The following is a 15,104-nucleotide window of genomic DNA, read 5'->3' as shown; positions in this document are numbered from 1 at the left end:
GTGAGGTCTGCAGATGCTGGAGATCAAAATTGAAACTTTATTGCTGGAACAGCACAGCAGGTCAGGCAGCATCCAGCAACAGGAGATTCGACGTTTCGGGCACAGGCCCTTCTTCAGGAATGAGCAGAGAGTGTTCAGCAGGAGAAGATAAAAGGTAGGGAGGAGGGACTTGGAGGAGGGGCGTTGGAAATGTGATAGGTGGAAAGAGGTCAAGGTGAGGGTGATAGGTCGGAGTAGGATGGAGGCGGAGAGGTCAAGAAGAAGACTGCAGGTCAGGAAGGCGGTGCCGGGCTGGAGGGATTCGGCTGAGACAAGGTGGGGGGAGGGGGGATGAAGAAACTGGTGAAGTCCAAGTTCATCCCCTGTGGTTGGAGGGTTCCCAGTCGGAAGATAAGACGCTCCTCCTCCGACCGTCGCGTTGTTGTGGTTTGGCGGTGGATGAGTCCAATGACCTGCATATCCTCGGTGGAGTGGGAGGGGGAGTTGAAATGCTGTGCTACAGGGTGGTTGGGTTGGTTCGTCCGGGTGGCCCAGAGGTGCTCTCTGAATCGCTCCGCAAGTAGGCGGCCTGTCTCCCCAATATAGAGGAGGCCACACCGGCTGCAGCGGATGCAGTAGATGATGTGGGTGGAGGTGCAGGTGAATCTGTGGCGGATATGGAAGTTTCCTTTGGGGCCTTGGAGAGAAGTGAGGGGGGAGGTGTGGGCGCAAGTGTTGCACCTCCTGCGGTTGCAAGGGAAGGTGCCGGGAGTGGAGGTTGGGTCGATGGGGGGTGTGGATCTGACAAGGGAGTCGCGGAGGGAGTGGTCTCTACGGAAAGCTGATAGGGGAGGGGAGGGAAATATATCCTTGGTGCTGGGGTCTGTTTGGAGGTGGCGGAAGTGACGGCGGATGATGCGCTGTACATGGAGATTGGTGGGGTGGTAGGTGAGGACCAGTGGGGTTCTGTCCTGGTGGCGGTTGGAGGGGCGGGGCTCAAGGGGCGGAGGAGCAGGAAGTGGAGGAGATGCGGTGGAGGGCACCGTCGACCACGTCGGGGGGGAAATTGCGGTCCTTGAAGAAGGAGGCCATCTGTGTTGTACGTATTTTGAACTGGTCCTCCTGGGAGCAGATGCGGCGGAGTCGAAGGAATTGGGAGAATGGGATGGCGTTTTTACAGGGGGCAGGATGGGAGGAGGTGTAGTCCAGGTAGCTGTGGGAGTCGGTTGGTTTGTAGTAGATGTCCGTGTTGATTCGGTCGCCTGAGATAGAAACAGAAAGGTCTAGGAAGGGGAGGGAGGAGTCCGAGACTGTCCAGGTGAATTTGAGGTCGGGGTGGAAGGTGTTAGTGTAGTGGATGAACTGTTCAACCTCCTCGTGGGAGCACGAGGTAGCGCCGATACAGTCATCAATGTAGCGAAGGAAAAGATGGGGGTGGGGCCAGTGTAGTTGCAGAAGATGGATTGTTCCACATACCCTACGAAGAGGCAGGCATAGCTGGGGCCCATGCGGGTGCCCATGGCTACTCCTTTTGTTTGGAGAAAGTGGGAGGATTGGAAAGAAAAGTTGTTCAGGGTGAGGACCAGTTCGGTCAGTCGAAGGAGGGTGTCGGTGGAAGGGTACTGGGTGGTACGGCGGGAAAGGAAGAAGCGGAGTGCTTTGAGTCCTTCGTGATGGGGGATGGAGGTGTACAGGGACTGGATGTCCATGGTGAAGATGAGGCGTTGGGGACCGGGGAAGCGGAAATCCTGGAGGAGGTGGAGGGCGTGGGTGGTGTCACGAACGTAGGTGGGGAGTTCTTGGACTAATGGGGACAGGACCGTGTCGAGGTCGAGGTCCATCCTACTCCGACCTATCACCCTCACCTTGACCTCTTTCCACCTATCACATTTCCAATGCCCCTCCTCCAAGTCCCTCCTCCCTAAAGTTTCAAAAATGTCCAAATTACAAAGGAGGAAGTGCTGGATGTCTTGAAACACATAAAGGTGGATAAATCCCCAGGACCTGATCAGGTGTACCCTAGAACTCTGTGGGAAGCGAGAGAAGTGATTGCTGGTCCTCTTGCCGAGATATTTGTATCATCGATTGTCACATATGAGATACCAGAAGACTGGAGGTTGTCTAACATGGTGCCACTGTTTAAGAAGGGTGGTAAGGACAAGCCAGGGAACTATAGACTGGTGAGCCTGACCTCGGTGGTGGACAAGTTGTTGGAGGGAATCCTGAGGGACAGGATGTGCATGTATTTGGAAAGGCAAGGACTGATTAGGGATAGTCAACATGGGTTTTGTGTGTGGGAAATCATGTCTCACAAACTTGATTGAGCTTTTTGAGGAAGTAACAAAGAGGATTGATGAGGGCAGAGTGGTAGATGTGATCTATATGGATTTCAGTAAGGTATTTGACAAGGTTCCCCATGGGAGATTGATTAGCAAGGTTAGATCTCACGGAATACAGGGAGAATTAGCCATTTGGATACAGAACTGGCACAAAGTAGAAGACAGAGGGTGGTGGTGGAGGGTTGTTTTTCAGATTGGAGGCCTGTGACCAGTGGAGTGCCACAAGGATCAGTGCTGGGTCCTCTACTTTTTGTCATTTACATAAATGATATGGATGCGAGTATAAGATACAGTAAGTTTGCAGATGATACCAAAATTGGAGGTATAGTGGACAGCGAAGAGCAGTACCTCAGATTACAACAGGATCTTGACCAAATGGGCCAATGGGCAGAGAAGTGGCAGATTGAGTTTAATTCAGATAAATAAAAGGTACTGCATTTGGGAAAGCAAATCTTAGCAGGACGTATATAGGAGTGTTGCTGAACAAAGAGACCTTGAAGTGCAGGTTCATAGCTCCTTGAAAGTGGAGTTGCAGGTAGATAGGATAGTGAAGGAGACGTTTGGTACGCTTTCTTTTATTGGTCAGAGTGTTGAGTACAGGAGTTGGGAGGTCATGTTGCAGCTGTACAGGAAATTGGTTAGGCCACTATTGGAATATTGCGTGCAATTCTGGTCTCCTTCCTTTCGGAAAGATGTTGTGAAACTTGAAAGGGTTCAGAAAAGATTTACAAGGATGTTGCCAGAGTTGGAGGATTTGAGCTATAAGGAGAGGCTGAATAGGCTGGGGCTGTTTTCCTGGAGCGTCGAAGGCTGAGGGTGACCTTATAGAGGTTTACAAAATTATGAGGGGCATGGATAGGATAAATAGACAAAGTCTTTTCCCTGGGGTTGGGGCGTCCAGAACTAGAGGGCATAGGTTTAGGGTGAGAGGGGAAAGATATAAAAGAGACCTAAGGGGCAGCTTTTTCACACAGCGGGTGGTACATGAATGAAATGAGCTGCCAGAGGAAGTGGTAGAGGCTGGTACAATTGCAACATTTAAGAGGCATTTGGATGGGTATATGAATAGGAAGGGTTTGGAGGGATATGAGCCGGGTGCTGGCAGTTGGGACTAGATTGGGTTGGGATATCTGTTCATAATGGACGGGTTGGACCGAAAGGTCTGTTTCCATGCTGTATGACTCTATGACTGTCACTAAGTATATTAAAAGTTGAAGCAAGAGTTACCACAAGCAAAGATACGACATGGAGAATCTGATCAGAGGATTTTGGCATGAGGGAATATCTGGTTCATTAAAGGGCCAAGTTGAACTTTATATAATAATAATTACACCTGCTCCTTACAGACAATCCTTTAGCAAATTGGCTGTGTAGGCATCAAATTATAAGACACAGCTTGGCTCCAAAGTCAACCCTTCAGCATGTCAAAGAGTTACTAAATTTAGGTTGCAAATAGGAGAGGAATTGTATTCAGTGTTAATCACTAGCTTTTAGATCGAAGGAAACAGGGGACAAAAAACTTCCTTGTAAAATAAAATAGCAGTATAAAATCCTTTATGATTCAGCCAAATAAAAGCAAAATACTGCAGATACTGGAAATCTGAAATAAACAGAAAATGCTGGAGAGACTCGGGTATGACAGTATCTGTGGAGAGAAGCAGAGTCAGCAATTTGAGTCCGATATGATTCTGATGAGGAGCCATATTGGAATCAACAAGAACTGTTCCTCCCTTCACAGATGCTGCCAGACCCACTGAATTTCTTTAGTATTTTCTTTTTAGTATTTGACCAAATGCACCACCAGGCAGTAAGGGGATTTGTTAGCTCAATTGGCTGGACAGCTACTTATGCTGCAGAGTGATGCCAACAGCAGAACTTCAATTTCTGCACGAGGTGAGGTTGCTGTGAAGGAATTTCTCTCCTCACCTGAGGCATGGTGACCCTCAGATTGAACCACCACTAGTTATCTCTATGTCTTTCTAGTGAGAGAGTTCACTTAGGACTATGCTGTCTCTTCATCAGGGAATTTTCCCAGGTGTCAATACTTTTGCCAATTGGATCAAGAAAAAACTAATCAGTCACTTGATAATGGATTCCAGTTTCCAAAGCAGAATGTAAAACAGTAGGATTGGTTTATTGAATAACTGTTGTGCTCTGAATGTTGAAATAGCTTATCACATCGATAATTTAACTTCAGGATGCCTGTTGACAAATAATTCATGCTACATGAAAAGTGGAATATCTAACAAAGCCCATTTCAATTGAGATATTGGTATTTAAAACAATTTATTTAGAGATGTCATGACACATTTCTCGACACTTGAACTCAGGTCTCCTGACCAAGTGGAAGGGACATTACCATACGGGCCCCCAAATTAAGATACTACTTGCACATATTCAAAAACATGCAATTCAATGATCCATTTGATACTTGATCACCATGGCTCATCTTATTATGCATTACGCAATACCTAATGATTGCAGGACAAATCATTTAACTGCCTGAAGCCAATTCATACTTTTGCCATGGCTCGGATATGAGGCTATAATCTCAATCAACTCTTAAACACTGAGTAATTAAAAACTGTAAAACAAAATTATTCCTACTTTATTATCTTTGGTCTTGCATTTGTGTATTTTTCTCACATATACTTGCAGGTTCTGTGAATATTTGCTTTTGCCTTTCTTCCTTCCCTTGTTGTATGACAACTTTGCTTCTCCTGCTTTTCAAAGTCACTATTTATTAGGTACAGCCATGCTGATGATGAACTTGCTTTGACAACTTACAAAACATTGATTATTCATGGTGAGCCTTATTATCAACAGGTATTTCAACTGGATATCCAATTGAACTTGATCCTGTCCTTAAAAAATACTATCACTATCCTTGAATGCATTAGGGAGAACCATGACCCAATCCTTGGTTTCGCAACTAGGATCTATTGCCACTCAAGGCAAAATGAATGTATGTATTGAAGACCTCCATTTTTGTACTTGTATTTTGCAATGGGTAAACTTGCTCAGCTGTTCACCAGTCCTTGAAATTCTACTTTATAAAATGGTAGTGGGGGCATATTTGCAGATGTATACAGAATGGGGATTTAATGAAAATTATCTTTCATCTGACACAGTTTGTATCCACCTGCGATACTACTCTCTATCAAACTCCAATTCTTCCCAATGCTTCAAATAAAAGTGATTAAGACATGAAGTTCAGAATTTATGACCTTACTTTCTGTTGAACTTCCTCCTGTTTTATAATCCAACCCAGACTAATTTTTCCTTAATCTGGTCTGATTGCTTTCCACTCACTTTATCCCACTATTAGCAGCTACGTCCTCAGGTCCTGTACTCTGGATCTTCTTTCCTTAATCTCAATCTTATCACTTCTCTCATTACTTTAAGGCTTGCATTAAAATGTCCTCTTTGCCCAAAGTCATGTGACCCCCTCCACATATTGACTGTTTGGTTTAATATCAAATTTTGTTCTGATTATTGGCTAAATTTGTCATTTAAATGTAAATTGTTGATGTTTTCCATGGAGTGCTGTTAAAATCTAAATTGTTGTAGAAACAAATCTTTATTTTGCAAGAATCTAAAACACTAAATACAAATTGTTTAATTAAAGAGAGACATACTGACTATACTATACAAGTAGCAAATAAAAACCAAATACATTATTTATTAGTTGATACAATTGGATTGCTATTTGCATAAACAAGCTAATCTCTGAACAAAACTAAAATGCACAGTATCAATTTAACAAGTATTCACTTCCCAAAAAAATGAGTTGCTTTTACAAAAAAATGTTTAAAATTATGTTTGCAATGTTTGTGAATAACAATTTTCAGTGTGAATGTAAAACATTTACTAGAGAACAAAGTATTAAGATACAGAGCACATTCACATAAACTCAAACTAAATTGGGTACACACCAACAAGTTAGATACAAAAATAAACAGCTAATACTTGAAACGGACCTTTCATAGCTACATCCTGAGTACAAAGTATAGTACATTTTCAGCCTATGTACTGGGTTTTAAAAGCAATACAGAATGCTGATTTGTCATTTGTTCCCATATGCCAGAACAGGCTAAACTTTACAGTAACACGAGTATAAAATATGTCAAAATTAGTACATTAGTTCAACCAGAGCTCGTTTGAAAGCACTTTCACAGAAGACTTCTCATTAAGGTTCAAAATATTGCACAGAAGCAATCACATTTCTTCTGTTCCTAAAAGAATAAATCAATGATAATGTGTTAAGAACTGACATCATTTGACATTGCTTCAAAAGCTATGTCTGTTACCAGACTGCTTTGGTAAGATGAACACATAAATTGCAAGCATGATATAGTAAATACTGACTGTAAATGTTCATAAGCTCCATTAGGTTTTGAACAGTATTATCTCCTTTTAAGATCTTTCTCATAAGCATCATCCTCCCAACTTTGCCAAAGCCACTTTAATTTGCTGCAAAAATGGTGAAAATGATTCAAGTTAACATTTTCTCTTCCTTCACTCACATGTGACAAGTACATGGATCATTGTTCACTTATGCATGGGCATTTAAATTGACACTGGCAGACTTGCATCTAATTTAACTTATTAGAAATTGATCAGCCAATCTTTAGCAATATAATGCAATGGGACAATCAACAAATTTAACCTATTTTTTCCTAATCAATCAATCTGTTCAGAGATGTTATTACACACCTCTGGTGTGGTGGGACTTGAACCTGGGCTTCTTGATTCAGGGGTAGGGACACTGCTGCCACAAGAGGGTTCCCATAGTATTGAGAGTAAAACCTGCCAAAGTCATAGAGTCATGGAGATGTACAGTATGGAAACAGACCCTTCAGTCCAACCCGTCCATGCCAACCAGACATCCCAACCCAATATAGTCCCACCTGCCAGCACCCAGCCCATATCCCTCCAAACCCTTCCTATTCATATACCCATCCAGATGCCTCTTAAACGTTGCAATTGTACCAGCCTACACCACTTCCTCTGGCAGCTCATTCCATACACATACCGCCCTCTGCGTGAAAAAGTTGCCCCTTAGGTCTCTTTTATAACTTTCCCCTCTTATCCTAAACCTATGCCCTCTAGTTCTGGACTCCCCCACCCCAAGGAAAAGACTTTGCCTATTTACTCTATCCATGCCCCTCATAATTTTGTAAACCTCTATAAGGTCACCCCTCAGCCTCCGACACTCCAAGGAAAACAGCCCCAGACTGTTACGCCTCTCCCTATAGCTCAAATCCTCCAACCCTGTCAACATCCTTGTAAATCTTTTCTGAACCCTTTCAAGTTTCACAACATCTTTCCAATAGGAAGGAGACCAGAATTGCATGCAATATTCCAACAGTGGCCTAACCAATGTCCTGTACAGCTGCAACATGACCTCCCAACTCCTGTACTCAACACTCTGACCAATAAAAGAAAGCATACCAAATGCCTTCTTCACTATCCTATCTACCTTCAATTCCACTTTCAAGGAGCTATGAACATGCACTCCAAGGTCTCTTTGTTCAGCAACACTCCCAAGGACCTTACCATTAAGTGTGTAAGTCCTGCTAAGATTTGCTTTCCCAAATGCAGCACCTTGCATTTATCAGAATTAAACTCAATCTGCCACTTCTCAACCTATTGGCCCATCTGGTCAAGATCCTGTTGTAATCTGAAGTAACCCTCTGCACTGTCCACTACACCTCCAATTTTGGTGTCATCTGCAAACTTATTAATTGTACCTCTTATGCTCACAACCAAATCATTTATGGAAATGACAAAAAGTAGAGGGCCCAGCACTGATCCTTGTGGCACTCCACTGGTCACAGGTCTCCACAACCCTCCACCACCATCCTGTCTTCTACTTTGAGCCAGTTCTGTATCAAAATGGCTAGTTTTTCCTGTATTCTGTGAGATCTAACCTTGCTTATCAGTCTCCCATGGGGAACCTTGTCGAACACCTTACTGAAGTCCACATAGATCACATCCACCGCTTTGCCCTCATCAATCCTCTTTGTTACTTCTTCAAAAAATTCAGTCAAGTTTGTGAGACATGATTTCCCATGCACAAAGCCATGTTGACTATCCCTAATCAGTCCTTGCCTTTCCAAATACATGTACATCCTGTCCCTCAGGATTCCCTCCATCAACTTGCCCACCACTGACATCAGGCTCACTGGTCCTTACCATCCTTCTTAAACAGTGGCACGTTAGCCAATCTCCAGTCTCCCGACGCCTCACCTGTGACTATTGATGATACAAATATCTCAGCAAGAGGCCCAGAAATTACTTCTCTAGCTTCCCAGAGTTCTAGGGTATACCTGATCAGGTCCTGGGGATTTATCCACCTTTATGAGTTTCAAGACATCCAGCACTTCCTCCCCTGTAATCTGGACATCTGGCAAGTGTCACCATCTATTTCCCTACATTCTAAACCTTCCATATCCTTTTCCACAGTAAATACTGATGCAAAATACTCGTTTACTATCTACCCCATTTTCTGCGGCTCCACACAAAGGCCGCCTTGCTGGTCTTTGAGGGCCCCTATTCTCTCCCTAGTTACCCATTTGTCCTTAACATATTTGTACAAAACCTTTAGATTCTCCTTAATTCTATTTGCCAAAGCTATCTCATGTCCCCTTTTTGCCCTCCTAATTTCCCTCTAAAGTGTACTCCTACTGCCTTTATACTCTAAGGATTCACTTGATCTATCCTGTCTATACCTTACATATACTTCCTTCTTTTTCTTAACCAAACCCTCAATTTCTTTAGTCATCCAACATTCCCTTTCGAAAGTCAATGCATTGGGAAGAGTGCAGAGGACTTTACAAGAATGGTTCCAGGGATGAAGATAGATTGAAGGGGTTGGAAGTGGTTTCTTTGGAGAGAAGGTGGCTGAGGGGAGTTGTGATACAAGTTTTCAAAGTCACAAGGAGTCTGAACAGAGTAGGTAGGGGGAAAGAAAACGGCTCCTGTTTAGACAAAGATCAGACCAAAGGGCATAATTTTGAAGTGTTCCGTAAAAGAGGAAAAAGAAAACCTTCTCGCAGCTTGTTCGGAAGGCGCTGCTGGAAAAGTAGTAAATGCAGTTTCAACTGAGCCATTCAAGAGACCATTGGATGATTATTTATAACATGCAGGGATTGTGGAGGAAATAGAAGATTGACATGAAGTCAAAATACTCAGAACCAGTGCACACAGGATGGACTGACAGGTTTCCTCCTGCATGCTAACAATTCACAGAACTATAGAAACCCTACAGTATGGAAGCAGGCCATTCAGTTTTTCAAGTCCACACCAACCCTCTAAATAGCATCTCACTCAGACCCACCCCATTACCCTATCCCTGTAACCGTGAAATTCCCATGGCCAGTCCACCTAGCTTACACATTCCTGGACACTATGGGCAATTTTGCATGGTCAGTTCCCCTAACCTGCATATTGGACTGTGCAAGGAAACTGGTGATCTATTGGAAACCCAAAGACAGTCACCAGAGGGTCGAATTGAACCCAGGTCCCTGACGCTTTGAGGCAACAGTGCTAACCACTGAGCCACCATGTTGGTCTGTGATTCTATCAGCTAATGGAATGAGTTGAATTTTAAAATGTTATCTATCAGGCACAACTTTGTCAAAGCCATTGAGGTGTTTTTGCTTTTCATACTTCAATTGATAAGCCTGTGCTTTATATGCAGATGAGGATATTAACCATTTGAAACAAAAAAGCATTTTGCATAAATGTCAGAAATCCTTTTTGATCTTCGAGATAAAGAAACTTAATTCTTAGCAAGAACTTTAGCTTTTAAGTGAGTTGCTGTTCACAGTATTCAATGTAGTAAAACGGATCCACATCATAGCAATTTAGCAGACAATGAAAGGGGACAAACTGCTTTTATTCATTCACTCTTAAGAGGTAGAGAAATCTACCGTCATATTTTAACTATGGAGTTGAGAAATTTTGGCTTTTGATGGTGACTTTTCTCAGGACCGTTTTGTAATGTCCATGAAGAGGGCGTTTATTCTCTGCTTTAGTCTCTCGTTCAATGACTTTGTAAACTTCAATCAATATTACAGCTTGGGAATGATTTTTGATAAACTGCTGTCACTACAACTAATTAAATTAAATCATGTGGATTCTCAAACATTCAGAGCAAAAGGAGGCTGTAGAATGTGCAACATTAGAATAGGTTTTTCAGAACTCTATGGTGACTCCCATTGAGATGGAATCCTGTGACATAGTGAAATCATTTTCTTTTAATGCAAGTGTCACACATTTGTGGTATTTGTAGTCAGTGTTGTTACTGATAATAGTTATTGATTTTCTTTCTCCTAGGAAAGCCAATAAAATGGCTTTGAATCTTATCTTGTGGAATACCTCACAATCTTATCACAAACATCCATTCCCCAGCAGGATGGACAATGTATGAATGCAAAGCCACATACATAAATTAATGTTTGAATTGCATTTTCAAATTACTGAGACAGGAACAAGTGATTGATCTCACTCGCCTTTTTTGACCATAGTACAACATTTTAGAGAAAAAAACTGGTGTGCATTTGATTTTAAATGGTTCTGCTTTATTAGCTCCCTAAAATGATGGGCAATCCAGATTTACAAATATTTGTACCAAACATCTGATGTTTTGATCAGTACCACTGCTTTTCTCACTATATTTGATTAATTGCAATGACATCAGTTTGAGAAAAATTAAAACCCCCACTCTCACCTCAGCATAAATGTTCGTCAAGTCATTCAACTGGGTATGGTTGCAGGGAACAAAAACCCTCACCAGACACACCCCCTTCACAGTAATCATTGCTTTGGAAAATTAAAGATGATATTTCTACTTGCACAATGCCTGTTTTCCACAAACACCTACTCTGAATCCAGTCAAGGAGTCTTTATACTTGAATATCAACAACACGAGAGACAACAAAGCCATATTCATATTGGTGAAAGAAGTTGTGTTGCAACAGTAACTTTGATCTACTTATTATAATGGATTGTGTGCACATGTACATTAACACTTAACTGAGCATTGCTGTGGAGTCAAAGGTAGTAGTTTAAGATTTAAAATACTCGACACTTGAATGCTCCTTTGGTGCCTCAATGGAATAGCACTCATTCGTGGTACACTTTGACACAGAAAAAGAAAGATCCTAAACCATATGGAATAAATAATTAATGCTGCACAGGAGACAGTAAAACATCACAATCTCCACCTATTTCCACCCATCCAAAAATCAACTTGCGCTGAACCTTCAGGAGGAACAGTAGGGGCAAAACTTTCCATTTAAATGTAAATTTTATATCAAAATGAAACTCTAGTCAGCTTTGGTGGCTTGCATATTCTCACCTCACTTCAATGGATAAGAGTTTAGTAATGAGACCAATAATTCACACAACTTAATGTGATATGATGTCAAATTTGACTTTGTAGTTTTGATCACAAATATTATTTGAAGTCACTGTTCAGGGATAGGGGAATGGTGGTGGTGGTAGAGGGAATCATATTGCACTAAATTTATTTATCCTGCAAGAACCTGATTTTCTTCTCCATAAATGTGAAAATTGTTTTATATCAAACCTCCTGCATTTGGATCTGTCATAGCATAATTTGTATCTCACGTAGTGGTGTTAAACCTAGAGTGGAACTTCTCCTCCTTGGAAGTGGCAGAAGAGTTGACCAGAAGGGGAAACTAGCTTTATGACTTTGAGATGGACACAGGGCAAGTTCATCCAAAACACAATGTAGTAGAAGTGATTCAACAGTGTTATCACAAAGTGTATTTCACTGGATTATCAGATTGTGAAAATACTCTACCCACAGAGGAACATCTCATGCCTGTTTGTTAGGAGCTGATTGTCACTTAGGAGAAAGTGAGGACTGCAGATGCTGGAGATCAGAGCTGAAAAATGTGTTGCTGCGCTGATTGTCACTTGTTGAGGACAGTTTCTGTGCCATTGGTTTTTGGGGCCGGATATCCTCCTGTGCACTGCAACTACACTTCCGGTTCCCATCCCCCTGCTGAGCTAGTTTAAACCCACCCGAATAGCACCAGCAAATTTCCCATCCAGGATATTAGAACCCCCTCCGGTTCAAGTGAAGGCCGTCCTGTTTGTACAAGTCCCACCTTCCCCAGAATGAACCCCAATTATCCAACAAACTGAAGCCCTCCCTCCTGCACCATCCTTGCAGCCATGTGTTCAGCTGACATCTCTCCCTATTCCTTGCCTCACTATCACATGGCACAGGCAACAAACCAGAGATAACAACTCTGTTTGTTGCAGCTCTCAGCTCTCAACTTCCACAGGGCTTGGTGGGCAATCGTTAATGGGTGTTTCAGGGGATATATGTAACAGGGTGAGGTTTGTGCATAATCCTTCCATGCTCTCATTCCTGGCAGCTGTTGCTATACTGGTGCAAAACATGCCTCAATCACACCAGCAGAAAAGAATGCAGGCTTTGATTTTGAAGCTTTTCTTCTCCTAGAGAAGCTGCTGAATAGCTAGGGAGTCTCCACCACCATTTTTTACATCATCATTCAGGTTGGTGGCATTATTGGCCACCAAAGATTATACAATTTGGATGACAGTTGCGTATTTTTAAAATCAAATTTTAATTTCCAACGTAATCTCCAAACCAAGGTTTACAAGGCCATCAAACATGGATGAAAGGGTAAAGAACCAAGATGAAGTACAGAGATGCTCTCCATCCACAGAGTCCTATATGATCAGTGTCTCAAATGGCCTCTGTTAATCATAATTCTGCTGTCCAGTTTACTACGTAAATCAGTCTTTAAAATAGTGGGCGGACACAAGGAAGGCAAATTTCTGGTGCATTAAAATCAGACAATACTGGATATGGGGGCTCATCATCCTTAATCTAAGTATCACCAAAATAATTCCAAATCTATGGCACAGTAAGACTTTTGCTGAGGTCCTGCCCATGGACTGTGGATCAACACCCATTAATAGAAACAAAAATTACTCCATATTAATTAATACTCTCAAACAGAAAATAACTACATACCTTTAGATATCTGATACATTTCTTTCCTTATTTGGGAGCTGATCTTTAGTAGGTGTTTGTGGATCATCAGAAGCAACTGCAAGAGGAAATCAGACAGTGTACAAACTGAACTTTTTGCTTTATTGAACGTAACACGCACTGCACTCTTTCAATTAACAATTATACAGTAAAGATACAGTGACGAAAAATTCCCAATTTGCCCACATGCCTATCTGCAGCACAAGTTTAGTGGTAATAGTTTTGTTGCTCCTCTGGCTGATGTAGTGGAACTCCAGGTCTTCTTCCAAGAAGATACTGGCCTATTCCCCTGGATCCTGTCTCACTTTTTTCTCGACCCACCCATGTTAATATTCCTTATTTTGGAGGCCAGAAATCTATGCTGTGTCAATCATTGGTCTGAACCCATGGGCGACTACTCATGATGCCAAGATGACTGTTATTACCTTGCCTGCCTTCACCTTAGGTTACCATTCATTCTAAAAATAAAAATGCATTGGCCTCTCAAATAATATGTAGATAATACTATACATATGACACCAAATAAATCATCGATGATTGTTCAATGGGGCATCATGAGTTCAGTCATTCTTGTGATCTTTCTTTTTGTTTTCCAAATTTCTAGCATAGAAAACCTACTGCTGTAATAGCAGCTAAATGAAACACAGTAAATATTTAGAAACTTGACCTTTAAAGAGACCTCAATTTCCACAGTGACAATGACCATTGGCAAGAGTTGAACATAGATCATTCAGAAGTTGGAAGTAATATTTGCTGCAAATGTATAAACTATATCAGATCACCATTGCACAAGTTCACAACTTATTCCAAATAGGTAACAGGAAACATGATGTTGAATCTCTAAGGGTCTTCCAGATATCAGATTGGTTTTGGTTTAAAGATCAGAATCATTTGAATAATTTACAAATTTTTGAAATCATCCCCTACCACAGATTTTGGAACTTTCTTAAAATTTAACTGGCATTGGTGGTGGGCAAGTTTGGGAGGGAATCATGAGGTATAGGTTGTACATGTATTTGGAAAGGACTGATTAGGGATAATTGACGGCTTTGTGCGGGGGAAGTCATGTCTCACTAACTTGATTGAGTTTTTTGAAGAAGTAACAAAGAGGATTGATTAGGGCAGAGAGGTGGATGGGATCTATATGGACTTCAGTAAGGCATTTGACAAGTTTCCTCATGGTAGACTGGCTAGCCAGGTTAGATCACATGGAATACAGGGACAACTAGTCATTTTGGATACAGAACTGACTGGAAGGAAAAAGACAGGTGTTGGTGGCGGAGAGTTGCTTAACAGACTGGACGCCTGGGACCAGTGGTGTGCCACAAGGATCAGTGCTGGGTCCACAGCTTTTCATCATTTATATAAATGATTTGGATATTAACAGAGGAGGTATAGTTGGTAAGTTTGCAGATGAGACCAAAGTTGGCTTAGTGAACAGCGAAGAAGGTGGGATCTTCATTAGATGGGGCAATGGGCTAAGAAGTGGCAGATGGAGTTTAATTTTGATAAATGTGAGCTACTGTGTTTTGGAAAGACAAATCAGGACAGGACTTATACATTTAATGGTAAGATCCTGGGGAGTGTTGCTGAACAAAAAGACCTTGGAGTGCAGATTCATAGCTTCTTGAAAGTGGAGTCGCAGGTAGACAGGATAGTGAAGAAGCCATTTGGTATGTTTTCCGTTATTGGTCAGAACATTGAGTATAGGAGAGTTGGGAGGT

General features: G+C 42.0%; 1 protein-coding gene across 2 annotated transcripts in view; it reads right to left on the bottom strand.

Moving 5' to 3' along the window:
* Positions 1-5,980: 5,980 nt before the first annotated feature.
* vsig10 (V-set and immunoglobulin domain containing 10) overlaps positions 5,981-15,104 on the bottom strand; it is a 40,312-nt gene continuing 31,188 nt past the window's right edge. The window contains exons 8-9 of one of the 2 annotated variants that reach the window (XM_043715864.2): positions 13,363-13,438; positions 5,981-6,553 (exon numbers count right to left, since the gene is read on the bottom strand). In XM_043715864.2, coding sequence (XP_043571799.1) covers positions 13,365-13,438 — 74 coding nt within the window. In that variant the 3' untranslated portion in view covers positions 5,981-6,553; positions 13,363-13,364. Of the gene's footprint in view, positions 6,554-13,361; positions 13,439-15,104 lie in introns of those variants that run through there. The other variant, XR_015761271.1, reaches the window with a different exon arrangement.

Source organism: Chiloscyllium plagiosum, unplaced genomic scaffold (assembly GCF_037043375.1).
Source record: "Chiloscyllium plagiosum isolate Xiang-an unplaced genomic scaffold, Cpla_swu_hap1 HiC_scaffold_24, whole genome shotgun sequence".
In the NCBI taxonomy this organism is placed as follows: Eukaryota; Metazoa; Chordata; class Chondrichthyes; order Orectolobiformes; family Hemiscylliidae; genus Chiloscyllium; species Chiloscyllium plagiosum.
Note: the sequence above shows the minus strand (reverse complement) of the source record. Positions and strands in the feature narration are given on the sequence as shown.